The 24,150-nt window shown below is 40.6% G+C and overlaps 1 protein-coding gene across 1 annotated transcript in view; it reads left to right on the top strand.

Moving 5' to 3' along the window:
- The window catches only part of myo10l1 (myosin X, like 1), a 50,209-nt gene that overhangs the window by 13,536 nt on the left and 12,523 nt on the right, over window positions 1-24,150 (top strand). Inside the window, exons 2-30 of the mRNA XM_030718979.1 lie at window positions 862-960; window positions 11,656-11,814; window positions 12,824-13,011; window positions 13,676-13,810; window positions 14,792-14,916; window positions 15,101-15,114; window positions 15,217-15,301; window positions 15,541-15,647; window positions 16,044-16,173; window positions 16,269-16,387; window positions 16,492-16,638; window positions 17,767-17,867; window positions 18,034-18,100; window positions 18,343-18,435; window positions 18,533-18,601; window positions 18,684-18,766; window positions 19,249-19,351; window positions 19,581-19,661; window positions 19,911-20,035; window positions 20,148-20,265; window positions 20,371-20,477; window positions 20,573-20,843; window positions 20,937-21,770; window positions 21,948-22,071; window positions 22,404-22,542; window positions 23,164-23,268; window positions 23,572-23,667; window positions 23,776-23,869; window positions 24,068-24,123. Coding sequence (XP_030574839.1) covers window positions 862-960; window positions 11,656-11,814; window positions 12,824-13,011; window positions 13,676-13,810; window positions 14,792-14,916; window positions 15,101-15,114; window positions 15,217-15,301; window positions 15,541-15,647; window positions 16,044-16,173; window positions 16,269-16,387; window positions 16,492-16,638; window positions 17,767-17,867; window positions 18,034-18,100; window positions 18,343-18,435; window positions 18,533-18,601; window positions 18,684-18,766; window positions 19,249-19,351; window positions 19,581-19,661; window positions 19,911-20,035; window positions 20,148-20,265; window positions 20,371-20,477; window positions 20,573-20,843; window positions 20,937-21,770; window positions 21,948-22,071; window positions 22,404-22,542; window positions 23,164-23,268; window positions 23,572-23,667; window positions 23,776-23,869; window positions 24,068-24,123 — 3,974 coding nt within the window. The remainder of the gene's footprint in view (window positions 1-861; window positions 961-11,655; window positions 11,815-12,823; window positions 13,012-13,675; window positions 13,811-14,791; window positions 14,917-15,100; window positions 15,115-15,216; window positions 15,302-15,540; window positions 15,648-16,043; window positions 16,174-16,268; window positions 16,388-16,491; window positions 16,639-17,766; window positions 17,868-18,033; window positions 18,101-18,342; window positions 18,436-18,532; window positions 18,602-18,683; window positions 18,767-19,248; window positions 19,352-19,580; window positions 19,662-19,910; window positions 20,036-20,147; window positions 20,266-20,370; window positions 20,478-20,572; window positions 20,844-20,936; window positions 21,771-21,947; window positions 22,072-22,403; window positions 22,543-23,163; window positions 23,269-23,571; window positions 23,668-23,775; window positions 23,870-24,067; window positions 24,124-24,150) is intronic.

Raw genomic sequence — 24,150 nt, 5'->3', positions numbered from 1 at the left:
GTCCTGCAGGTGTTAGATGTGTCCCTGATCCAGCACACCTGACTCAAATGACTGAATTACCTCCTCAGTCTGCAGTCAAGTTCTCCAGAGTCCTGCTAATGACTTCTATATGTGATTCAGGTGTGCTGGATCAGGGACACATCTAAAACCTGCAGGACACCGGCTCTCGAGGCCTGGAGTTCCCTACCCCGCTATAGAGATTGACTTGCTTTGGGAACTAGCCTCTACTGGCCATTAGAGGGACTGCAGTTTTTAAAAACTGCAGTTTTATTAAACTCCTGCTGTTTGTTTCATTTTTCAGCCTCTGAGGTAGTCATCTGCTCTGAACAAAATTATCATTTCAAGCTCATAAAGGTAATGCTCCACGTCCCTGTCGCCAGTTTTAACAGCTGGGGATTGGACTGCCAGGGCTTCAGCCCCTGACCACTGCCCAATCCACCACATCCAAAAAAAAGCCAGCTGAGGTGGTTTGGGCATTTAATTAGGATACCTCTTGGGTATCTCTTAGGTGAGGTGTTCTTGGCATGTTGTACCGGGATGGATGAATCAGTGTTCAAAAGGGCAGGGAACCTTGTTAATTCATTTATCAGTTGGATTCCCAAGTTGTTTTCTTTTTCAAGGTGAAGGATAGTGGGCTTTGATAAAAATTTATAGATAAAATGTCAAAAAAAACAAACAAACAAAAAAACAAGCTGATGCATTCAAGTGCTTGTTGTCCACAGTTTCTGTTACCAAGAGCTGAAGACTTCTACTCAGGTTACCAGATGGTTTATTGCATTCCATAACAAAAAAATGTCTTTATATAGAACTTTGTTATACTGGTTACACTCCTTAACATTGGTGTGTGCTTGTATGCTACAGGGTGCCCGTGTTTGGGTCAGGGAGAAGGAGCAGCTGCTTCCCGCCACTGTCAACTCCTGTGGAGATGGAACCCTTGTGGTCACAACAGATTATGGGGAGGTAAGAAATGTACACAACCACACACTTTACACGACTGTCTTTCTGATATAATTTTCCCTTAAATACAGTGTTGAGTACAATCAAGGTCAGCGAAAGCCTCATTATGACCCTTCATATACAACAAAGTATCACACTGCTCACCATCAGTGTGAAGGTGAAACAGCTGTGCAGGTACATCCTCTCCTGTACTGATCAAAAATGAGCTGCTGGTCATGATGTTCCACGTTCCCGCTCCAGTTTCTTCCTCCTCCTCCTCCTCCGCCTCATACATATTCAAAATTCATCTCTGAATCACTGACACACATTCAACCATCAGAGGAGAGCCAGCAGAGATGGAAATAAATAGAAAGGACATCCTGAAACAAGGGTGTTTCAGAACAACTGGCTGCCTGCAGTTTTTAGAATTAGAAAAAAAAAAAAAAGATACAAACCTCAACCTCAACCCTTTAATGCCCCACCCACTGCCAAGATAATGGAATTGAATTTTTAAATCTCATTAGAAATGTGTGCGTGTATGTGTGTGTGTGTGAGCACGCACGCTCATCTAATCTGTATCAGATCAAGGACTGGCACACATTGCTGTTTGGATCTCACACACACACACACACACACACACACACACACACACACACACACACACACACACACACACACACACACACACACACACACACACACACACACACACTCCAGTTTCTCTCCATTTAAAGATGGAGCTAATAATAGAATAATAGAATTGGTTCTTCCTCCCAAAATCAAGAGTCTCAATCCTCCTTTTTCCTGCCACAAGAACACACTCTCAATTGTACAGAAGATGTACAATGAATTCATGCTTTTGTCGCTGTTTCGCTTTTGATCCAGCTGCTTCAGTGTTCCTGTTCAGTGGCACAGGAGAGACAGACAGGGATTTCCCAAAATAGAGGACTGGTTATAGAAGCAGGCATTCTCTTTGCTCTGGATTATGAATGTCCTTTACCTTTCCAACCCCCATCCAGCACTCTGCCCTCCCTCTCTGCTAGATGATGGTGTTTAAATGTTGGCTCTGCAGGAGGTGGTGAATATTTGATAAAGAATCAGCAGGATGGTAGGGCTATACCCTGTAACAACAGGATCTGACCCATGCAAACAGTCCCATGCTCCCCATTCACTCCCACTGCTCTGCACTGTGTTTTCATACTCATAAATAAATGTTTGATATGAATGACTGCAGGGCACAGTGAAGAAATTGAGAGAATTTTACCAATGATTTTTTAATTTTTTTGCTTTTCTCTAGCTTTCTTCTTCCTGCTGCTCCACATTCTGGGTTACAAATATTGCCTTTGTGTCAAATCAGTGGCACTCACATTATCAGGGTTGTGTGCAACCCCCAAATTCAAGCTTTCACATATAGGTGTGTTCATTTAAGTTTCAAGGAGCTATTCAGTAGTTGCAGTCCAGTTGCCCTTTAATGATGACAGACTTTTTTAGTTTAACTAGCTACATGGCACACAATTCTCCAATTGTTAGCTTATAGGTGACACCACCTATGCACAACCAAGTGCAAAACACAACAAAATCACAAAATGTCAGCATCTGCAATTGTCACTTCAGGAAAACTGGAGAGCAGGATGCACTACATGGACAAAAGTACTGGGCCACCCACGCACTGCACCTACAGGAGCCGCTCATGCCACGAAGCTCCTGGCGCACAGTTTTTGTGTTGATGTGCAGCTTGAATCAGCAGAAGGTTGATGAGCTTTACGCACCAGGATTGAAAACACCAGAATTCAAAGAGTAAGAGGTGTGGCTCCGCACTTATGTCCGTATACTATATGTGGTGAATGGGACTTCTCCAAGCTCTTTGGTGTAAAAATTACTAAGAGTAGGCATTTTCTATCTAGCTGTTATGAATGCTAAGAACCCCACCAAAACAAACTACAGCTGTACACAAGGCTGAAGAAATAAGTGAATTCTTTCTTTCTTTCTTTTTCTTTTTTAATTCTTTTATTCCTTTCCCTTCAAAAGGCTTCCCCTTTTGCCAGGCCACAGTTGTGAATAAGAATTTGTTCTTAATCTGTTTGCCTGGTTAAATAACGGTTTAAATAAAAAATAAATAAATAGTAAAAAACCCAGAATTGCAATAGAAGCAACAAATAATTATAAGGTATTTAGTATGGGAATTCACTGATGCTTTTGTTCCAGTTTAGAAAAAGATCAAATTGGCTTACATTGATTTGAAAAAATCACAACCTTTTTCAGAGCAATGCAGGAAACAGCCACGAACGTTGTTATTTTCTACAGTCTTGTTCACAGTTTTGAAGTCTTTAATTACATCATCTTGTTGAGTGCTACTCTTCTGCAGCGATTTAATGAAACAGCGCCTTTAGCTGTTCATCTCAATAAACCAGCTCCTTGTGTGTCTGTAACTGTGTTGATTAGAAACACGGGCAGCAGGAGGTTAGCACTTTTGTCACAGCAAGAAGAATTTGCATGTTCTTCCTGTACCTGCTTGGGCTTCCTCCCACTGTCTGAAGACACATGTGTTAGGTTAATTGGTGATTCTAAATTGGTGACAGTGTGAATTTGAGACTCATAAAGTGCTGTATAAATGTTCATGTGAGTGAATGTGGCTTGCTAAAGCACTAGGAAAACCCTTATACAGTAGTCCAAATAACTATTCCAGTCCAAATAAACTATTCCATTTTCAAATGCTGATGTTAAAAAATTGTATGACTTCTGCTTGAGTATTCAGCACTGTTCCTAGAGTATAATGCAAAAGTTTTGAGTCATCCCTCATTTCATTACACTTTGCTTCCAAAGAGCCAGACTTTCTTGTAATATTTTTAAAGAGTATTTTCACATCAACAAGGTGATTCCCAAAGAGCTATTAGCCAAAGTCTTGGCATACAGTATGTCAGCATGGTGTGAGTAGTTAAAAAAATTGAGAATATGGACAAGTGGAGGACAAAAGAAGAAGTGGCAGGGCTAAAAAAAAACTATTTACAGCAGATGAACAGTATCTAAAAGTCATGTTCTTAAGAAACAGGAGAAAATTCAGCAAAGACCTGATGCAGGACCTGACAGACGAATGTGGCCCTTCAGTTCATCCATCTACTGTTTGCCTAGTGAGAAATAGTCTCAGTGGAAGGGCGGCTGTGAAAAAGCCATTCTTAAGGAAGGGAAACAGGGAGAAAAGGCCGAGGTATGCCAAACTACTCAAGGACTGACTGAAAATCAGTGGCAACAGATCCTATTGAGTGATGAGTCCAAATTTGACATTTTTGGTTCAAATTGTAATCAAGCTGCATGGAGGAAGTCAGAAGAGAGGCATAAAAGTGAGTGCCTGCAACCTTCTGTGAAATGTGGTGGAGGCTCTGCTGTGGTTTGGAGCTGCATTTCAGGAAATGGTGTTGGTAAACTTGTCAAAATTGATGGGATTATGAATGCAGAAAAGATTTTGATCTACCATGCAGTGCCATCTGGACAGCATCTGATTGGCAGCAGCTTCACTTTTCAGCATGACAATGATCCCAAACACAGTGACAATGCAGTAAAGCATACCTGGATAGAGAAACGCTATCAGTCACGGACTGTCTTCCACAAAATATAAAGAAAAGAGGGGTGGCTCAAGACAAGACTCCACAGCACTGTATGTTATCTCAAAACTATTTCTTTACAGTAATTTCTAATTGTTTAGAGATTCACATAAAATATACCTGCAGTAAGCTGATATGAGCTTATGATGATACCTTTACTGGTCAGGTAAAGCCCTCTTGGGACTTTACTGGTTTCTCAATCATGGGAAAGGGGTCATTCCAGTCTGATGGGCTTACCAGTCCTTGGAGTGAGAGGAAGCTGCAGTTCTTCTCAAAAATCCTTTCAGTTTCTGTCAAGAAAACTAATTTCCATTGCTTGAATTTGCAGCATCATCCAGCCACTCACATTTTGACAAGCTCATGACCATAACTGAGGGTTAGAGTTAAGCCAGTCCTAATGGACTGCTAAAAACCATCCATGGGCCAAGGTTTCAGCTTTCCTTTTAAGTTTGAATAGTCTTCTGTGTAGAGAACAGGATAAGAAAAGGCCATATTAGACAAAAATATAATGACTATTTGATGAAACTAGGTCAACAAAAAATGGGTAGATAAACATTCAGCAAATAGATAATATGATCATTATTAAAGTGAATTAATGTGCTTTAACTAGGAGCAATTGATCTGAGTGATGAAGAAAAAAAGCTTTTATTGGCATTTTGAATACCCTGTTAGTTTGTGTTTGATACAGGGCTGCTCCCTACAGACTCTTTAGTTGTGATCTTACATTTTCTACCTCCACTGGACACCTTTATCATACACTTATAAAGCTAACACACACACACACACCCACACACACACTCATGCATGTGCACACACTCATTTGCGATGATTTATGGGCTGTGTGCGCTGTGTGACCTGGATTTCAGTAGCTAGCGTGAAAGCTGCAGCGAGAGCTCACGCGAGCACAGAACATGCTGCAGGGATGCAGCACTCCTCATGCACACACACACACAATGAATGCCTACTTAGAAACACACACACACACACACACACACACACACACACACACACACACACACACACACACACACACACACACACACACACAAACTACTCACTTAAACTCATTCAAATGTGCCTAATGAAAAGAAATGACTTGTTTGGTCTGATTTGCCACAGATGTAAGCCAATGTTGTTGTGCGATCTCCTGACCCACTTCCTCTTCTTGGTTTTTCATTTCGAACTCTCTGAGGACCCCCATAGTTACACACTTGCTCTGTAATGAGATTAACACAATTTAATGAAAACAAAAATATGGAGAAACACAAACATTTTGCTACAGTATCTGTCTTACTTGCTTGCATTTTGTCCATCTCACACCTCTCTCTGCACTGCAACATCCTTTATTAATCAGGGCAGAGACCCCCTGAAGGACAGGCTGAGTGCCAAATTTTAAGTTTTAAAATTTAAAATTTGTTACTCAGTCCAGTTGATTGGGGGTTGAGCTGATTCCAGTTGCTTGTTGCTAACCTCTTTTTTCTCATTCCAACTTATTGAGACTGGGGATATAAGAAACACATGTTCAGTGCTAATTTTGGCTCTGAAGTGTTGCTTTAAGACTGAGGAAATTTTCTTTGAATTTATTCATTAATATCCACCCTTAGGAGGAACTTTGATGATCCTCTGACTTTATGTTCATTTGGAATTTATAACAGGTCCCTTGTACAATAATCGTTTCCCGAAGTGTTTACTCTGTCTTATGTTTAATGCTAATTTTGCACATGAACATGTTCCGATAGTGAACATGGCAACTGTTATTGTCATTGCAGGCATGTTAGCATACTGATGGTAATCTCTGCACTGCTCACAATATCTAGTTTGTAAAGCGGGTTCATCAAGTTGCATAGCGTATCTTAAATTACAATCACATCAGGCATTTTTAGTGTTTCATCTTCAGCTCAAATCTCCTCAATGGTGCAAGATTTAATGTAAAAATGTTAAGCAAGATTATCTTATTATCTAGTTTAGTAAAATAGAACTGCCAAGCACTGCTGGGTGCACTTGCCCTCAGTATACTTTGATCTCAATGATCAGATTACAGTAAAGATCTTCTCATCTTAACTCAACTCATCGGGTCTGACAGTTCAGATCCAAGGTCAGTGAGGACAGCTGCAGGTGTGTACAGTATTGTGTGATACTATATCTGCACTGACAAAAAGAGGTCTGCAGAATATATAGGTCACTGTGCTCACAGCTTTCTTTCTCTCTCCTCGTCTCTCTTTCGCGCTGTCTCTCCATCTTTATCTCCTCGCTCTGGCTGCGGCTAAAATGTGAAGTCAGATGAGGAGGCTTGTCTCCTCTGGCTCTTCTCCTGAATCATGCAAAGCAGCTTCAGACATCAGAGAGCTTTACAGAAAGACGCTAAGCACTGCAATATAAATGCGTGTATGCGTTAAAGTGTCCTTTAACGCATAAACGTGTGCTAATTTTTGCTCTAAAAAAGAGGCAACAGAAAATGATGAACGGGAAAAAGTGGACAGTGTGTCTGAGAAAGTGAATAAACAGCCTTCTTCAATGTATGTGGACGCTGTTTATTTTATACCAGTGTGTATTACTCAACAGCTACAAATAAGCACACCTTAGGAGCCACTTTAGGAACGTTTATTAAATGACTATTTTTGTGACTCACTATTTAAAGTCTGGCATCTTAATAGAGTATAGGCTTGAGAGTAAAGTGCCACAGCCACTGTTGTGAAGTCAGATGGTACTCACAGATGGACCACAATGTTGTTTTTTTTATTTTTGTGGTGAGATTTACTTACTGACCAAATGAAAAACACAGAGTTAAGCACCTTCTTCTCTAGCTTCATCTCCTATTCTTCCTGAAGATAGATGAGAATTTATTAACCGTGCTTTACCTCTATGCCTGCCTCTCTCTGTGTTTTTCTCTCACCAATCCAGTGTTGCTCTTCTGCTCCTGTTCTGAATGATGAATTATTGAATATGAAGTATCCCAGTTTAGACTCTCTGGGCAGTCAAACTTATTGTGCGTACATCTGCACCACATATAGCACAGTTTGAGCCTGCTTGTGTCTTTTTTTTTTTTTTTGTGGGTTAATGTGCAGAGAATGTGTGTTAAAGTTTATTTCAGGCACTGACACACTTTCCCACTTTGAAGCATCTCTTCTCCCTGAATCACTTGTGAATGGGTTTTCCTGATCCTTTCCTTTCTGAAAATATTTGCTTCATCTGTTGTCTCTTGGCTTTATAAACCAGTTATAAGATGCAGAACAGTATCCCAGGAATTTACTTGTTTAGTTTTTGTGTTCAGAGATTCTTCACGTTTTAGGAGAAAATTATATTTTTAAGGTTCACTCCGCTGATTTTACATGTCTGACGGAGTTTACTCATCATGAACATGTTGAACATGACATCATAATACATAAATATGAATGATGAACTTTTTGTGGATATGTTTGAATATTTTTCTCTATCAGCCCATTATTGTAGACAGTTTGGCAATTTATGTAACATTTATGATCACTAAGAATTCATGTGTGCTTGAGTAGTAACTAATGTAATAACTGATTTTAGGAACAGAAATCTGCTAGACAAATGTAACGTGATATTGTAATATTATATTGGACTCTATATTTAAAACAGAAAGCATTAGTTACAAACTGGGGCCGTGGATTTAGAAACACGTGGGCAAGCAAAAGCCATGAAAGAGATACTATTGTGTTTTTCCATGTGTAGTGCAAGACCAGCATTACTGCAGTTATGCAAGAGGTTCCATGATCTTTCAGCTTCATGCAAATGCAATATAGACATAAAATGATCAATCTGAATAAATATAAAAAATAGTCTACCATTCATATACAAGTTGCAGTTTAAGGAAGGGTGCATGCTCCAATAAAAAGCAGAATAAAAAGGAGATTAGATGCATGAGTTTAATGAATGGGTCAGCTATCTTAGTGACGCACCATGAAATGTTAAAATAATGTCAAAGCAGCTGCAGAATAATAAATAACAGTGTAGCAGTCATGTCAAAGGTGTTGCAGTTTTGAATGAGTTTAAGTGTGTGTGTGTGTGTGTGTGTGTGTGTGTGTGTGTGTGTGTGTGTGTGTGTGTGTGTGTGTGTGTGTTTCTTATCTTCAGTTCCACTATACTTTACACTGGACTGCACAGACGTGCTTGACTTTCTGATTGAAATGGCTCTCAGTATGCCTTCATTTACAGGCAGGGGTGTCAGATTGAGTCATTTGGGCATTAAGTGAGTGCAGATAAGAAAAAAAGCTGAAGGAGAACAGTATTAAGGACAAGCATCATCAATAGAGAGCAGAGAGAAAAGGGAAGTTGTAGGAGGTTGAAATGTGGGAAATGCAGTGTGGGGCAGAAAGAAGAGAGGGTGCTAAATTAATGAAGAGTGGAATGATAAGAGAGAAGAGATCCAGGGGACAGAGAAATGAGAAATGATGGGGGAGGGATAAAAGGAGTGTAACATACAAAGAGAAAGTGAGATGAGAGAGACAGAAGTGATTTTTGAGACATGAAGACAGCCAGAATTCCAGAAAAACAGAGTGGGAGATAGTGATTTAGTCGGTTGAGAAAGTAAAGGAAAGGGGTGGAAAAAACGCTGTAATCACCAATGGAAATGGAGACTAAAGAAAGCCCAGCTGTAATATCTGCTAATATTTCTCTGTGCCTACAGCTGTCCATGCCATGACTAACAGGGATGGTGGTCCATCTCAGTTCTCAGACTGCAGTGTCTAACACACATATCAGGCAGTGATAATAGCACACACACACACACACACACACACAACTTTGTCACCTCAGCTTCAAATGTTAGAAGTAGCATTAATTAAGCCAAGAGAAAACGGATACGAATCAGATATGGATCAACATCATCATTCAGCTAGAGATTTTTTTTCTAGCCACAGGGTAAATGTAAGTCCAATATTCACTCCTGGTCTCTAGTGAGCTTTTAAATGTCTGGCTTTTTAGTTCCTAAATGCTCCATTATCATCATCAGCTAGTTGCTAACTGTGTCAGTCTGTTTGGTACTGAGCAAGGAGGGTAAAGTGAGGCTTTAGAGCTTTGTCAGTAGTGCAAAGTGGGAACAGGGAAGAAGTTGAATCTATGGGTCCTAAAATCAAAACAGGGAACTGAAGACACAGAAACTGCAAAGTTGGTCATTATTATCTGCTTAATAATGCTGCTGTTCACATTTGATATCATAGATAGTCATCTTCTCATGTAGCTCTCAGCAAGAAAGTTAATAATTACTTTATTTCAAACAGCAGCCAGTTAAGACTGACCGAATGCCTTTCTGGCCACAATCCTCTTCATCAGCAACATGCAGCAAGAGGGTCAAAGTTCAGGTAGTCTTTTATATGCATACAGCATGCAACAGCACATCAAGGTGCAAAATGTGCGGAAAAATGAAAATGGATGCACTTTGGAACACAGGGCATTTTAAATGGCCAGGGTCATGGAGAAGATGCTGAGCTGTTCGTGTAACCATACATGAATTATGCCTTCTGTAATGGAGGATGAGGGATAATTGGGTCATTTCATCACAGCTCAGTGGGTGCAGAAATGTTACTGACTTGGGTTACAACCTCATCAGCATTACCATACTTTACCGATGCTTTGACATTTCAGAGAGAGAAGAGTGAAGAAAACAACAGCATATTTAATGCAGGTTTCTTTTGTCAGCCACATGCGATATTATAGCTACAAACAGTTGGTATAGGATTGTTCCTTTTGCCCTGAGACAGTCGTCTGCACGCAACAGCTCTGTGCAGTGGAAGGCGGCGTCACTGGAGTGAAATAGATTTATTTAAGAACAGGATGTTGGAACGCCTACAGCACACCCCTCTGCCACTCTCAACAGACTTCCACCACATCTGTTACAGCAACAAGCACACTCAGGGTGGAGGCTGGCTTTGAGACTTAGCTGACATATTAATGACCCGGTATTGTAAAGGCCGTGGTTTCTATTCTTGGACAGGCTGATTTCACTGGAGTGAATGAGCGACCTTTATGCTGAAGTAGAATGACAGCCCGTGTGTTTCTGCGCACCGTGTGCGAGGAAGACAGACGTGGATTGTGGTAGCGGCATGCATGTGCCTGACCTGAATACACACTGAGCTACATTCACTTGTCAGGTCCTTCCAGATCAGATACATTACCCTCTCTCATCTTCTCTGTTTCTGTCCTCACGCTGTTCCTGTCTTTCTTTTTTTTTCCTTCCCTCCCACAGCCGGTTTCTCCACCCGTCTTGTCCCCTAATTCTCTAGTTGCCATGGTGATGAATGACATAGATGAGATGGGGGTCTGAGGGGAGCCGTGAAGCTCTGTATTCTCATCATGTGGATTTTCATCATGTTACATCACAATTTGCTTGTTAATGCTAAAAATGGAAAGACCTTGGAATGCTGAAGTCTTTTTTTTTATCCTGTGTGAACACATTTGCTTCCTCCTTAAGCTGAACAAGACACCTGTATTATTACTTCCAGCTTATAAATGCAATACACCTCTGTAACAATCTGTATCTGATGGTTGCTTCCAGCAGGATAACACGACATGTCACAAAGCTTAAATCACCAGTTTCTTGAACATGACAATGAGTTAGTTGTACTCAAATGGCCTCCACGGTCACCAGATCTCAATCTAATCAACAGATCTGCAGCAACTATGTGATCATGTCAATATGGACCAAAATCTCTGAGCACTGTTTCCTGTTGAATCTGAGCCACAAAGAATTAAGGCAGTTCTAAAGGCAAAAAGAGGGTCCAACCCAGTACTAGCAAAGTGTACCTAATGAAGTGGCTGACTGTATATTAACCTCTCAACAGTCACTCGTCTACATTTGTTGTCCCCCAGTGGCTGTAAATGTTGCACATCTGGAACACATATGCTGTTATGCATCTCTATTAGGTTGCTGCCACATCCAAGTAGAAATTTATCTCGTGTTTTAGAACATTTGTGATTATGATTATAACAAATAATTCATTAGCCTTATTTAATGCCAGTGTAGCAAGTCAAAAACTGTGGGAATAAATAAAGCAGGTTGACATAAACAGTCTTTAATAAAGATAGATGTATAGCAGCTAATGGACTGAATACCTTAAAGTGCTGATAAGTGACAGTCTTTATGTCTCCTTGTGCACAGGTGTTTTACTTGCAGCAGGCTGAGGTTACCAGGGAACGAGTGTATGCTATGCACCAGTCCAGCATCGATGGGGTGGAGGACATGTCAGCACTGGCCGAGCTGCATGAGGCCGCTATCATGCACAACCTGTACCAGCGCTATCAGAAGGATAGCATCTATGTAAGTGCATTCAGGGAGCCAGATATGTTGATGTCTGTGTCTGTCTGTGGCCATTATGTGTGGATATATCTTTGCACCCCCCTCCTTTGGTTGTGTGAGTAAGCCTTTTAGAAGGAAACACAAATCATCTTATCAGGCCTCCCCTTCTGTAAGTGAAAAAGGTGGAGCGAGAGAAAGATGTTTAGATTTCTGCAGCTCATTTCCATAGCATGTGTCATTTTCATTACAAAAAATAAACATTTGAATGGCTTTATGGTGTGATAGTACAGTTTAAAATATTTAAAATCTCTGTGATTAATTTGATGGCCTTGTGAATACATGCACATTTTGCAGTGCAGACAGGAAATTAAAAAAAAAACACACAAAAAGATTATTTTTGATGACACCGCTAACTCAAGCATCCTAGCACATACTCTGAATGGTAATCCTACTGCGGCATCAGTATGTATTACAGTCTCTCGGATCCCATAACTGACTCATAATCATAAGAGAAATTACTTGTGGTTGTATTTTGTTTCTGAGTGTCTGTGTGGAATAAATGGATTCATTAGCTGATGTCCACAAAAGTCCAGTACCCACATGTCCTGGTAAGATGACAGTACCCGTCTGTACTTCCAAAATTAGCACTGAGATTAATTAATTACTGCCAAGTCCAAAAAATAGCACCTTTTGATCACTTCTATGGTGACGCACAGAAATTTTCAAAAGCCTGGAATCCTGGAAGATTACCAGACAACTAGATTATCGAGACTGCCTAATCTAGATGATGAAATATTGTCCATATACAGATTTCCCTTAAGCTGATCAAAAGAATTTCTCATGTGTAGGTCTGCTTTCTGTATTGCTGTGCGCTCATGCACTCATGTGTATCTGTGTCCTTCAGCACAGTTTTATGCTTGTATATTCCATTAAATGTGCCGACAAGTTTATGTGAAGATAGAAAATGGATTAAAGAGGACGAAAAGAAAGAATCAAATAAAAGAAAATGTCACTTCTTCGCTGTTTTCAGACCAATATTGGCAGCATCCTGGCAGCAGTCAACCCATACAAGCAGATCCCTGGTCTCTATGACCTAGAGAGAGTGGATTTGTACTCCAAGCACCATCTGGGGGAGCTCCCTCCGCATATTTTTGCTGTGGCCAATGAATGCTACCGCTGCATCTGGAAACGCCATGACAGCCAATGCGTCCTCATCAGGTAAGTTTTAACCACGAAGGACATTCAAGGAATTCTTTATCCATCCATCTACCTATCTCTATTAAGCTATCAAGCCATAACTTTATTTCCTAAATCTTGAGATATTCCTACAGTCTGTTCCATTATGCACTGCATGAGAGGGTAGGCTCATTTGTGGAAAATCCTGCTAGTCTTATACCTCTGTTTGTAGTTGAAGCCTGTGCATAGCCAGGCTTCAACTAGAGCTATTAGACCTAATGAAAAATCAAGGTTAAGGCTTAAGGAAGTGGAAGTGCTTTCACATTCCAGACATATTGATTACAGTGGTTGATTGGAAAGGGAGACAGAGCAATGTTCAAGATCAAGCTAGAGAACAATCAGAGATTGCGATCATTTTTGTGTCTCCCTTGGCTCTGAAAAATAAACACTTTTGTTTCTACGTGAAAGTAGCCTAATTGGTCTGCATGGTTAACTGCCTTGATCTGGATGTAGTGTCCATCATCTCACCATGCTTTTAGTTGCACTCCACCTGATTACAATAGACTGGATATCTCTGAGGTTATCAGCCCATAATATCAATTAGACAATTGGAGCAGTTCAAGATACGGGAATGTCAGTGAAGGTCATTGTGTGTAGCGTTTAATTGGGCTGTGTATGTGTGTGTCTGTGTTACTGTGTACTCCAGCGGTGAATCAGGAGCAGGGAAGACTGAGAGCACCAAACTGCTGCTGCAGTTTCTTTCAGTGATGAGCCAGAACTCAGCCGGGACTCCTCCATCAGAGAAATCCACACGTGTGGAGCAAGCCATCGTACAGAGCAGGTACGTGTATCTTATCAGTAAAGTACAGTGCTGTGAAAATTTTCATCCCCCTTCCTGACTTCTTAGATTTTTGCATATTTGTCATACTTAAATAATGTCCCCTATTGTTACATCATGAATTAACTGGGATGAACCATATTTTTGGAAAGATGAGTTCAATTTCATTAGTTGACACATCAGGCCTGATTAATCCCAGACCTGCTGAATCAAGAAATCACTTAAGTAGAACCTGTTCGACAAAGTGAAGTAGGCTAAAAGATCTCAAAAAGCAACACATCATGGCACAATCTAAAGAAACTCGAGAACAGATGAGAAACAAGGATTACAGAGCCATTTTTAAGGCTTTGTCATAATTTACAACAATTTGCTGGACCCAAAGGGAGACACAACAACTGTAGAGATTTTGTAAGTGAAAACAAATGTGAAACAAATATGGAAAGGACTAAGAAATCAGGATGGGGGCAAATACTTTTTTAACAGCATTGTAAATATCACAGTCTTCACGAAATGCCAAAAAACAAGTCAGTAGGTTCAGAATTAATTTTAAGAGTGCTGACCACAATTCCTTCCTATAGCATCATTAACAGCATCCATTTCTTTGTAAATTGGCTAATCCACTTAGTATCTCAAAGCAGACTGTTTTTCTTACTGCAAAATTAGGTTCTGCCAGAACACCTTTCCTTTAACATTAAAAAGGACTGGCCTGATCATGGCCTTTGCCTTTTATTTTTTATTGTCCTGGGATTTTACCACGTCATACTTGAGACTATTCACATATCTAATATGATGTCACATTATCACAAAGTAAGGTTTTGTGGAACTGAAGTCTCAGGTTTACAACTGTATTGTACGAGTGCAAAGTAAACACAGTTGGAGTGCTTATGGATATTATGTCCAGCTCAAAAATATAAGTTTTTCCTGGAGAACTAATGGAAAAAAAGAGTTAATTGATTGTAAAAATAATGTTTTCCCCCCTTGCAGTCCGATCATGGAAGCTTTTGGTAATGCTAAGACCGTTTACAACAATAACTCCAGTCGTTTTGGGAAGTTCATCCAACTTCACTTCTCTGAGAGTGGCAACATCCAAGGAGGCTGTGTCATAGATTGTATCCTTGCTTTTATGCATAATAAATGTACTCGCATGGGATGAATACATGTAAATGTGTGGATGGGTGTTTATTTTGTGCATACACACATAAAAAGGTGTATTAGTATATTATGCATGTTTGCATAGATCCGTAAAAGATGAATTATGTGAATGATGAATTTCCTTGACTCAATTCCTGTCAGATTTACTTGAAAAGGTAAGCATGTCCTCCCCCATTCAAATATATTAGGAGTGATTTGTCAGTCTTGCACCATATTAAAATGTTAATAGAAACTTTGCTACCCTGATTTTTCTGTAGAACCGCGTAGTACGACAAAACCCCGGGGAGCGGAACTACCACATCTTCTACGCTCTGCTGGCAGGAGCTAGTAAAGAGCAAAAGAGTAAGCAGCTGTGTGAACATGAATATCAACAGTGTTCTTTTATTATTTTTCTATATGTTATTTTTTCTATGATCAATTGTATGTTTTTTTAGCTTTCTATGAGAACTTATTGTAAGAATAGTTTGATATCTTACACTTATAACAGACAAGAATAAGTATTGATGGGAAAATGCTACTAATCTTTAAGGTTTACATCTGACTACATAATGCTTGCTGACATTATGTATTTCCTCATGCAGGCCTCTACTTCCTGGAGGAGCCCGCTGAATCTTACCACTACCTCAGCCAATCAGGATGTCTTAAGGACAAGAGCTTGAATGACAAAGAGCTGTTTAATAGTGTTATGGTCAGTGTGATGTTATTTACTCTTTTTTTTTTTTTTTTTTTTTTTACTATGTTCAGTACTTCAAGCTGTAGGAGATTTAAGAGCAGCTTGAGCTGAATCTTGGTTTTTATCCATAGCTACAAAAGCGGGAGACGAGGGAGGGAGACGAGACTCCAAAGGGAATGGAGTGAAATGTAACTGATAGGACTGATGGCCTTGGATTTTAAAGTTTGATGTCCTCGTGGTCATAAAACATGTTTTTGTCTTCAGAGCAGCTTAGCCTCGGAGAAATAAAGATTGTTTTCCCTCCATTTATCAAACCTTTTTACTGGGATGTGAATGTTATGACTGAACCTTTGCCTCTGAGCAGAAAAAAAAGCATTCATAATCTCTTTCCCCGTGCTTGTATTTGCACAGGAGGCGCTGAAGGTTTTGGAGTTTACGGAGGAGGAGATCAGAGACATGTTTAAGCTGCTGTCAGGAGTCTTACAACTTGGCAATATTGAGTTCATGACTGCAGGAGGAGCTCAGATCACCACCAAGCAAGGTCAGGGTGATGCTCATGCAAAATGAGTTAGATGATATAAAAACTGCGGGAGATGTATTGCAGAAGTGTAACACGTCTTTTTTCCATGATTCCAGTGGTCACTGATGCCAGTGAGCTGTTGGGACTGGATGCCTTCCAGCTGTCTGAAGTCCTGACTCAGCGCTCTATAATCCTCAGAGGAGAGGAAATCTGTTCCCCACTTACTATTGAGCAGGTCCGCATACACACATACATATAAACACACATGCCTCTGCCTCTACCTGACACAACCCCACACTCATTCTAACCCTCCTTTGGGATTCCCTCTTATTGCTGCAGGCTATTGATTCCCGGGACTCCGTTGCCATGGCGTTATATTCCCAGTGCTTCTCCTGGATTATCCTCAAAATTAATCAGAAGATCAAAGGGAAGGAAAACTTCAAATCCATCGGCATCCTTGATATCTTTGGCTTCGAGAACTTTGAGGTGACCGCTCTGACCTTTCCTCTGTTTTGCGTATTTTTGACTTTGAGGTCATGAATTTTCTCCTCCGCTCCCTAAGCTGCCAGCTGCTACTCATCCTGTTACTGAGCAAGATTAACAGGTTTCTTACTACTGACTAATCCCTTCACTGAAATACCGAGTTATCATTCCTACAGGATTTTGACAAGGGCAAATGAAAAAGTTTATCAATAAGGTATTTTTTCTATAAAAAGAGCCGAGATTTTCACTAGACCTAAATGAAGAAAGAAACACAGAAATTGGAGACTGGGTGTAGCAGAGAAAACAGTTTATTAACAAACATTAAGAATTTGCAAAAGTATTGATCGAGTGTCTAAGACCAGGGGAGTAAAAAGACAGAGAGGAATGAGGGACATAAGATGGAGCTGGTAGTTTGAGTACTGATCCCAGTGCAGGACTGAGATGATTCCAGCTGAGCCAAGGAGAGGACAGAAGGGATGCCAAATGAGGGAAAGCTGCGGAACCAGGCAAGCAAAACCAGGACCAAAGCAGGAGTGGATCTTTGGCTGCAGTCTGATTGGTGGAGACTAGAAAACATTTTAAAAAGTAGATTACAAAGAGAACTTGAATGAGACTGAATAGCATCTATGACAGCATGGTGGAGTCGGAGACTGCTTTTTTAAGGCAGAAGAAACAGCAGAGGTAGAGGGCATAAGGGTTCATTTCTGCTTGATTAACTTTTAACAGATTAATAAATGTATTCATTTTTCATAATGATACAGTAACGAACCAAAATGGCAGCACTGAAAAGAAAAGAAGCACTCAAATACACATTTTCTCTGGCAAAACTGGAATACTTTAACAATTTCCACATGTATATTGTATATATTCCTAAGGGTGTCACACCATAGTTCTGATTATCTTTAAATACTTAGAATAAAAACTAAAAATAACTGTCATCCTCTCATTGTAAACATACTTATAGCTGGATTTAAGAACCCAGAGTTAGCTGAGCCTCTTAATAACCAGCTTTGTGATTGTGGTTATCTAGATCGCCATTTTTATGCTCAGTGACCCAGAGGATTGAGCTTATTTCGCTACACAGAACCATGACATGTCTCTAAGATACAGTCTGTGCCTCTCTGCCTGCAGGTCAACCGGTTTGAGCAGTTTAACATCAATTATGCCAACGAGAAGCTTCAGGAGTACTTCAACAAGCATATCTTCTCTCTGGAGCAGCTGGAGTACAACAGGTACAGATGTGACTATAGAACAGTGTGTATGTTTCTCAAAGACATTCAGATTGTGAAGTGGACCTTAAAGTATATAAGAAAAGGAAATGGAAGAAGTAGGAAGAAGGGCCTAAAGTATTACCTTTTTCTTTTTTCTTGCATAAATGTTTGGTTTTACTCTGCACAGGGAAGGTGTCCAGTGGGAAGCAATTGATTGGATGGATAATGCAGAGTGTCTTGACCTCATAGAGAAGGTAAGAAATATTTTTTCTATAACTCGCAACATAAATGTAATGAAAATAGTGGGTTGAAGTGAATTGAAATTAAAGCTGCAGTCCTTCGCCTTTAGTTGAGACCAGCCTTAGATGCCTCCTTCAGTTGTTTTTTTGGAAATCTAATAATTTGGGAGTTGATGTCTTAGAAAGTGGTGCTGATTTCATAAAGCTGATGCAGTAATACTACCCCCCCCCCCACCCCACCCCCCTCTCTCTCCAAGAAACTGGGCTTGTTGGCACTAGTGAATGAAGAGAGCCGATTCCCCAAAGGAACAGACTTCACTCTGCTGGAGAAGTTGCACAGCAGACACTCTGTGAGTTATTTACACATTTGCTAATGGCCTCTATGCATAATTCACAAAATGTTGAGCTGCTGTTAAATAGCGCACGATTGGCTTCTATTTTCTGCAGACGAACCCTTACTATGTCAAGCCCAGACTTGCTGATTATCAGTTTGGTATCAAACATTATGCCGGAGAGGTGAGTTTTATGTGTAACTGCCAACTTCATGCCATCATATTGCTGTAAAGTCGGGGTAGTTTATGATATCTGATTCTAACAGGTCCTGTATGATGCCAGAGGAATCCTGGAGAAGAACAGAGACACGTTCAGAGATGACATCCTGAACATGCTCAAGGACAGCAGGTAGTTTCTTTGGATATGACAGCAATGTTTAATTAGGACTCATAGATCTTGGAGTGATAATGTGTTGATTGTAGGTTAATATCAGTCATTCAAAGAAAGCATGATTTAAAAGGTAAATCCATCCTCGGTTTGAGCTGATATGAATTATTGATACAAGTTAATTCCACACATTACAATGACTACAATCCAAACAATAATAAAAAAAAACAAATATTAGTTTCTGAAAATATAATAAATTGTTTCTAACAGCTTCTAATGAGCTTCAAAGTCAATCATTCAGTCACGTGTAGCTTAAAAACTAATCTGAATCTGATCCAGCTGCAAGTAAACTGATACAGTTTTTTAAATTTTTTCCCCCAGATTTATCACTTAGTTTTCCCTAAAAACTCCTTGTTTTCATCCTGATTTATCCTGTAACATGTTTTCTAACATGAATTAGCAGATTCAGGTGTCTCATACTTTGCATTTCTGTGGATTCACAGACTGGACTTCATCTATGACTTATTTGAGAAGGTTGGCAGCAGGAACAACGAGGAGAAGATGGGAACAGCCCGACGCAAACCTACAGTGAGCTCCCAGTTCAGGGTGAGTGATACATGTAAATTGCATATTCTGTTGTTGGCAACACCTCTAAAGATTGACCAAGGATCTTGAACTGAGAGAATATTTGTGCACTGAAGAAAATATGTGGTACTGCATCAACAGTTCTTTTTATTATCAATGAGTCAGTTCTTTCTGCGCTTTCTTATTTTTGGTATGGTTATGTTAGGGCACAGGCATGTGAAAGAATTAACTTTTTTCTTAATCTCTTTAGGACTCTCTTCATGCTCTTATGGCCACTCTGAGTGTTTCCAATCCTTTCTTCATTCGCTGCATTAAGCCTAACATGGAAAAGGTCTGTTTGTTTCTATCTAATACCTCTATCTAATTTGTTGTGATGTGTATTTTTATGTATGTTTTATGGTATAATTTAATTTTTTGTCTGTATTGTACTATTGGCTGTGGAAATAATTGCCCCCTTGGGGATAATAAAGATCTTTGAGTTGAATTGAATTGAACTGAATTAATATCACTGGATATCTGAGAGCATTATTCCATACTATCTCAAAAGCTATCATTTAAATCCTTCGTATTATCCTTTTAGACTCCACATGTGTTTGACCCAGAGGTCGTCTTGAACCAGCTGAGATATTCTGGGATGTTGGAGACCGTGAAGATCCGTCGTGCTGGCTTCCCAGTTCGTAGAACTTTCAAAGATTTCTTCTCTCGGTAAAAAGAAGTCTGCATTCACACATCACAGTTTTTTTTCTTTTTTTTTAACCCTTTTTGGGATGCATTGCTGAGATCTGTTGTTTTCTTTCACATTGTGTTTTTGTGACAGTTATAAAATCATCCTTAAAGAAAAGGAACCAACAACAGGAGAGGATAAGAAGAGAACCACAGACCTTCTAACCAAGTATGACAAGACCAAGAAAGAATGGCAGTTAGGCAAGACTAAGGTAAGTTTTTCGGACTCTAAAATGCTAAAGTTTTGTGCACTGCCTCATATCAGTGCATATGCTTTCTATAAGCTATTTTCACCTCATGTTACCTTTACTTTGTAGGTGTTCATGAAAGAGTCTTTGGAGCAGCATTTAGAGAAAGACAGAGATGAAGTCCGACGCCAAGCTGCCATGATAATCCGAGCCCACCTGCTCACTTTCTCTGCTAAGTAAGAATCTCCTGCTATGATGACATGTTTTAGAAAGCCTGCAAAAGCCACGCCAGGTATGTGTGCCACTTTGAATTTGTATATTTCATCCACAGGAAGCACTTCAAGCGTGCACGTGCTAGCGTCATCACCCTCCAGAAACACTTCCGAAGGCACATCCAACGCACGCGGTTTGTGAAGCAGCGCAAGGCGGTGGTGGTGCTGCAGAAACACAGACGAGGTCAGGTGGCACGTGCTCACGTTCGAAAACTGAAAGAGGAAAAGAAGAAGAGGGAGGAAGAGCAAAAGACCAAGGAGGAAGAAGAGAAGAAGGAAACACTGGGTGAAGGGGATAAAGGGGAAGCAACAGAGGAAGCAGAGAAAAAGGTAAAATCATCAGTGGCATCTCCACCTTAAGCTGAGACGTTGCAACTCGCTGACATTAATAGCAATATTTTGTCCCTCTCATCTGCTCTGTAGGATGAAACCCGCCAAATGGAGGAGATCCTGCAACTCGAGAGAGAGATTGAGCGTTTGCAGAAGAAGAGGGAGGATGAGGTGTCGCAGCTTTGTGAGTCCTCCAAGCAGGAGCTGCAGCTGCGCCGGGACGCTGAGCTCAAGCGGATGAAAAAGGAGGCATCCCGGAAGGCAACGGAGCTCATTGACCTCCTGAATTTTGGAGGTGTTGATCCCTCATTGGGAGCAGTTGGCGTTAAGCCTGCTGCAGAGGCGAAAGCTCCAAAAGGTGCCAGCGCCACCAGAGGTGCTTCCAAAGAAGAGGATGTAGACGAAGGCTTTCATGCTGAGGAGGAGTGTATCCCCCTGCCTGACTTCCCTCCTCCTGCTGAGACGGACACTCCTATGGATCAGGAGATATTTGCTCAACTCCCTCCTCCGCCACCTGCTTTTGCAGAGGGAACAGTGCCCCCTGCGCCACCTCCTCCGCCTCCCCTTCCCTCAGACAGCATGCTTGTGGGTGGAATTCCTCCTTCTCTCCCTCCACCTGGAGATGGTCCCACTGTGCCTCCACCACCTCCTCCACCTCCACCAGGAGAGGAGGAGAAGAAAGAGCCAGAAAGGAAAGTGAGCATGGTTGAGAGCCTGGTAGATGGTGAGGAGCCAATCTACAGCATGCCAGCCGACACAGAGTCAGATTATGACCAAGAAGAGGAGGAGGGGTCTGTTACCGCCGGAGACGATAGCTCCGTGTCGGGAAGCAACCGAGGGAGCACCGCTGTGACAGACGAGGAGCACCCCAGGAAGTCGACCTGCACCAACGCCAGCGTCGAGTCCTACAGAGGCAGCTCTGACTCTGTGAGGACACACACTTACACGCATCCTCACAAGCCTGCACGCAGATATGTATGAGCAGCTATAAAGTGCATTTTAACTCATTGCGATAAATTGATAGTGTGCTGTCCTATTATGTAATAAAAGTACTTATCATTAGAAACATAAGCAATTCAGTAATGCTATTGTGTTATGTTTCAGTATGCGGACAGTGATGATGAACATGATGGCATGATGGACACTGATGAAGAGGTGACAAATGGCAGAGTGACTTTGCTTAATGGAAATGGGCCACCGTATTTCCACGGCTACCTCTACATGAAGGGTGTGTACAGCTGTTTTTCTTTGTATTTTTCTCAAGAGATGGCGTCTGTCTTCTATTTCTGCTGCATTTAATGCTAAACAACTTGTCATGTAAACATCACAGGTACTTACATAGTTAAATATAGCAGATAAGCATAATTACTCACTTTTTTCTTTTCTACCTGCTCCCAACTTTCAGAACAGATCACAATGTTGTCTGTGAACATCATAGGCCAAAACAGTAGTTCCTTGAACAGGAATTGAGCCTGGGCTATACCAGTGAGAGCGACAAATCCTAACCACTAGACCTTTTTTTATTTCTTGAATGTCATTATGTCCCTTGCGCTCCCTCAGCTGGTTTGATGATCCCATGGAGAAGGCGCTGGTGTGTGTTAAAGGATGAGACCTTCATGTGGTTCCGGTCCAAACAAGAGTCTCTTAAGTCTGGCTGGCTCTACAAGAAAGGAGGAGGACTGTCCACTCTGTCACGGAGGTTGTTGTAGTTATTACTGAGTGAAGCCTGCATGCTTTAAAAATAAAACACTGTGAGACATGTATGTGGGACCTGCAGTCCAGTACAATCAGAATGATGTAAAGATTTTACAAAGCTGTTCAGAAAATGTCAACAAGAAGGGTTTGTGAGATCCTACAATGCTTCAGCACAAGAGCTCAAAATGTAAATTTATCTAACTGAATTGTTTATATTTCCTCTTGATTCTATAAAAGGTGATAGTATAGTGTCTGTAGCTTGATCCCTATAAATATTTCAACGCAAATAACTTAAAAGTCACAGATTTATTTATTTTCTGCATGAATGGGTTAATGTGTCTTTAGTTCTTGTACACAGTTTTGAGTGCTGATGGAGTATTTGTGTAACTGAGAATATTAAACCCTCTTCTGCAGTGAGATACATTATATTAAAGCCAATGCATTATGTCTTTAGTGGTACTTCATTTGGTTGCTAATTAGTTTATACATTCAGAGTAAAAGTTGGTGATGTGCATTTTAGGAAAGAAGACGTTCGTGTGATCTTGTTAGATGAGAAAGTTTGAGAGGGCTTATGAGGAGTGGCTGACCTTAGCCATTATTCTTATGGTGTCTTATTTTCCTGCAGGAATTGGAAGATGCGCTGGTTTGTTTTGAGAGACAGCAAGCTAATGTACTATGACAACGACAGTGAGGAGAAGCTCAAGGGAACCATCGACATCCGAGCGGCCAAGTAAGATTTGTGATAAACCCCACCACCAGAAAAACACACCAAGTCTTCTTCGTTACTTATCTTGTTTCTAGAGTTGTGTGGCTAGCAAAGCTCAAGAAAAAAACAAATAGAAAAACACAAGCAAATACAGAAACATGCTTCAAGTTGAGAAATTTTCTCACCTAAAATGTGATGTACCCAGCTCGAACACACTTGTTCTTCAGTGTCTTGCCAGATTAATGAAGATTTCCTCTTGATTTCTTGTCTGCTGTGCTAGACAGAACCAGAATGTCTGCAATAAGTGTCCTTTTTATGCTTTCATAGGGAGATTGTGGATAATCATGAAAAGGAGAATGCTCTGAACATTGTGACAGATGAGAGGACATACCAAGTGTTTGCAGAGTCGCCAGAGGACGCAAGGTATGAAGGAGACTTCAGCAGTAATGGTACTGCTAGTAAACGCGGCAATATTCATGTCTGAGTTATTCATAGCTTTGAACCTGATGGCATCTTTTTCTGTCTGTGCAGTGGGTGGTTCAACGTGCTCAGTAAGGTTCGAGTGTGCACTCCTGAGCAGCTGCTGGAGATGTCTCATGAACAGGCCAACCCAAAAAATGCCGTGGTCAGTCTTTAAAAACATGAATCAGTACTTACTCTGCAGACATTCTTCACATAAAATGTGCATGTGCAATACCTTGTAAGTCACTGTAAGTGATTATTGTTTTATAGGTTTTATTATCAAAAGCAACACAGTCATGAGTTAGATTGGTTTATTATTACTAATAGTTCAGGTATAAAAATATTCTCCTTTCTTGTTCAGGGAACTCTTGATGTGGGGTTGATCGACTCAGTTTGTGCGTCAGACAACCCTGATCGGTAAGTTTGATCAGAAAGAAAGGAAGC

This window comes from Archocentrus centrarchus, chromosome 22 (genome assembly GCF_007364275.1).
Source record: "Archocentrus centrarchus isolate MPI-CPG fArcCen1 chromosome 22, fArcCen1, whole genome shotgun sequence".
Taxonomy (NCBI): domain Eukaryota; kingdom Metazoa; phylum Chordata; class Actinopteri; order Cichliformes; family Cichlidae; genus Archocentrus; species Archocentrus centrarchus.
The sequence above is the reverse complement of the archived record's forward strand: the minus strand, read 5'-3'. Positions and strand labels throughout refer to the sequence as shown.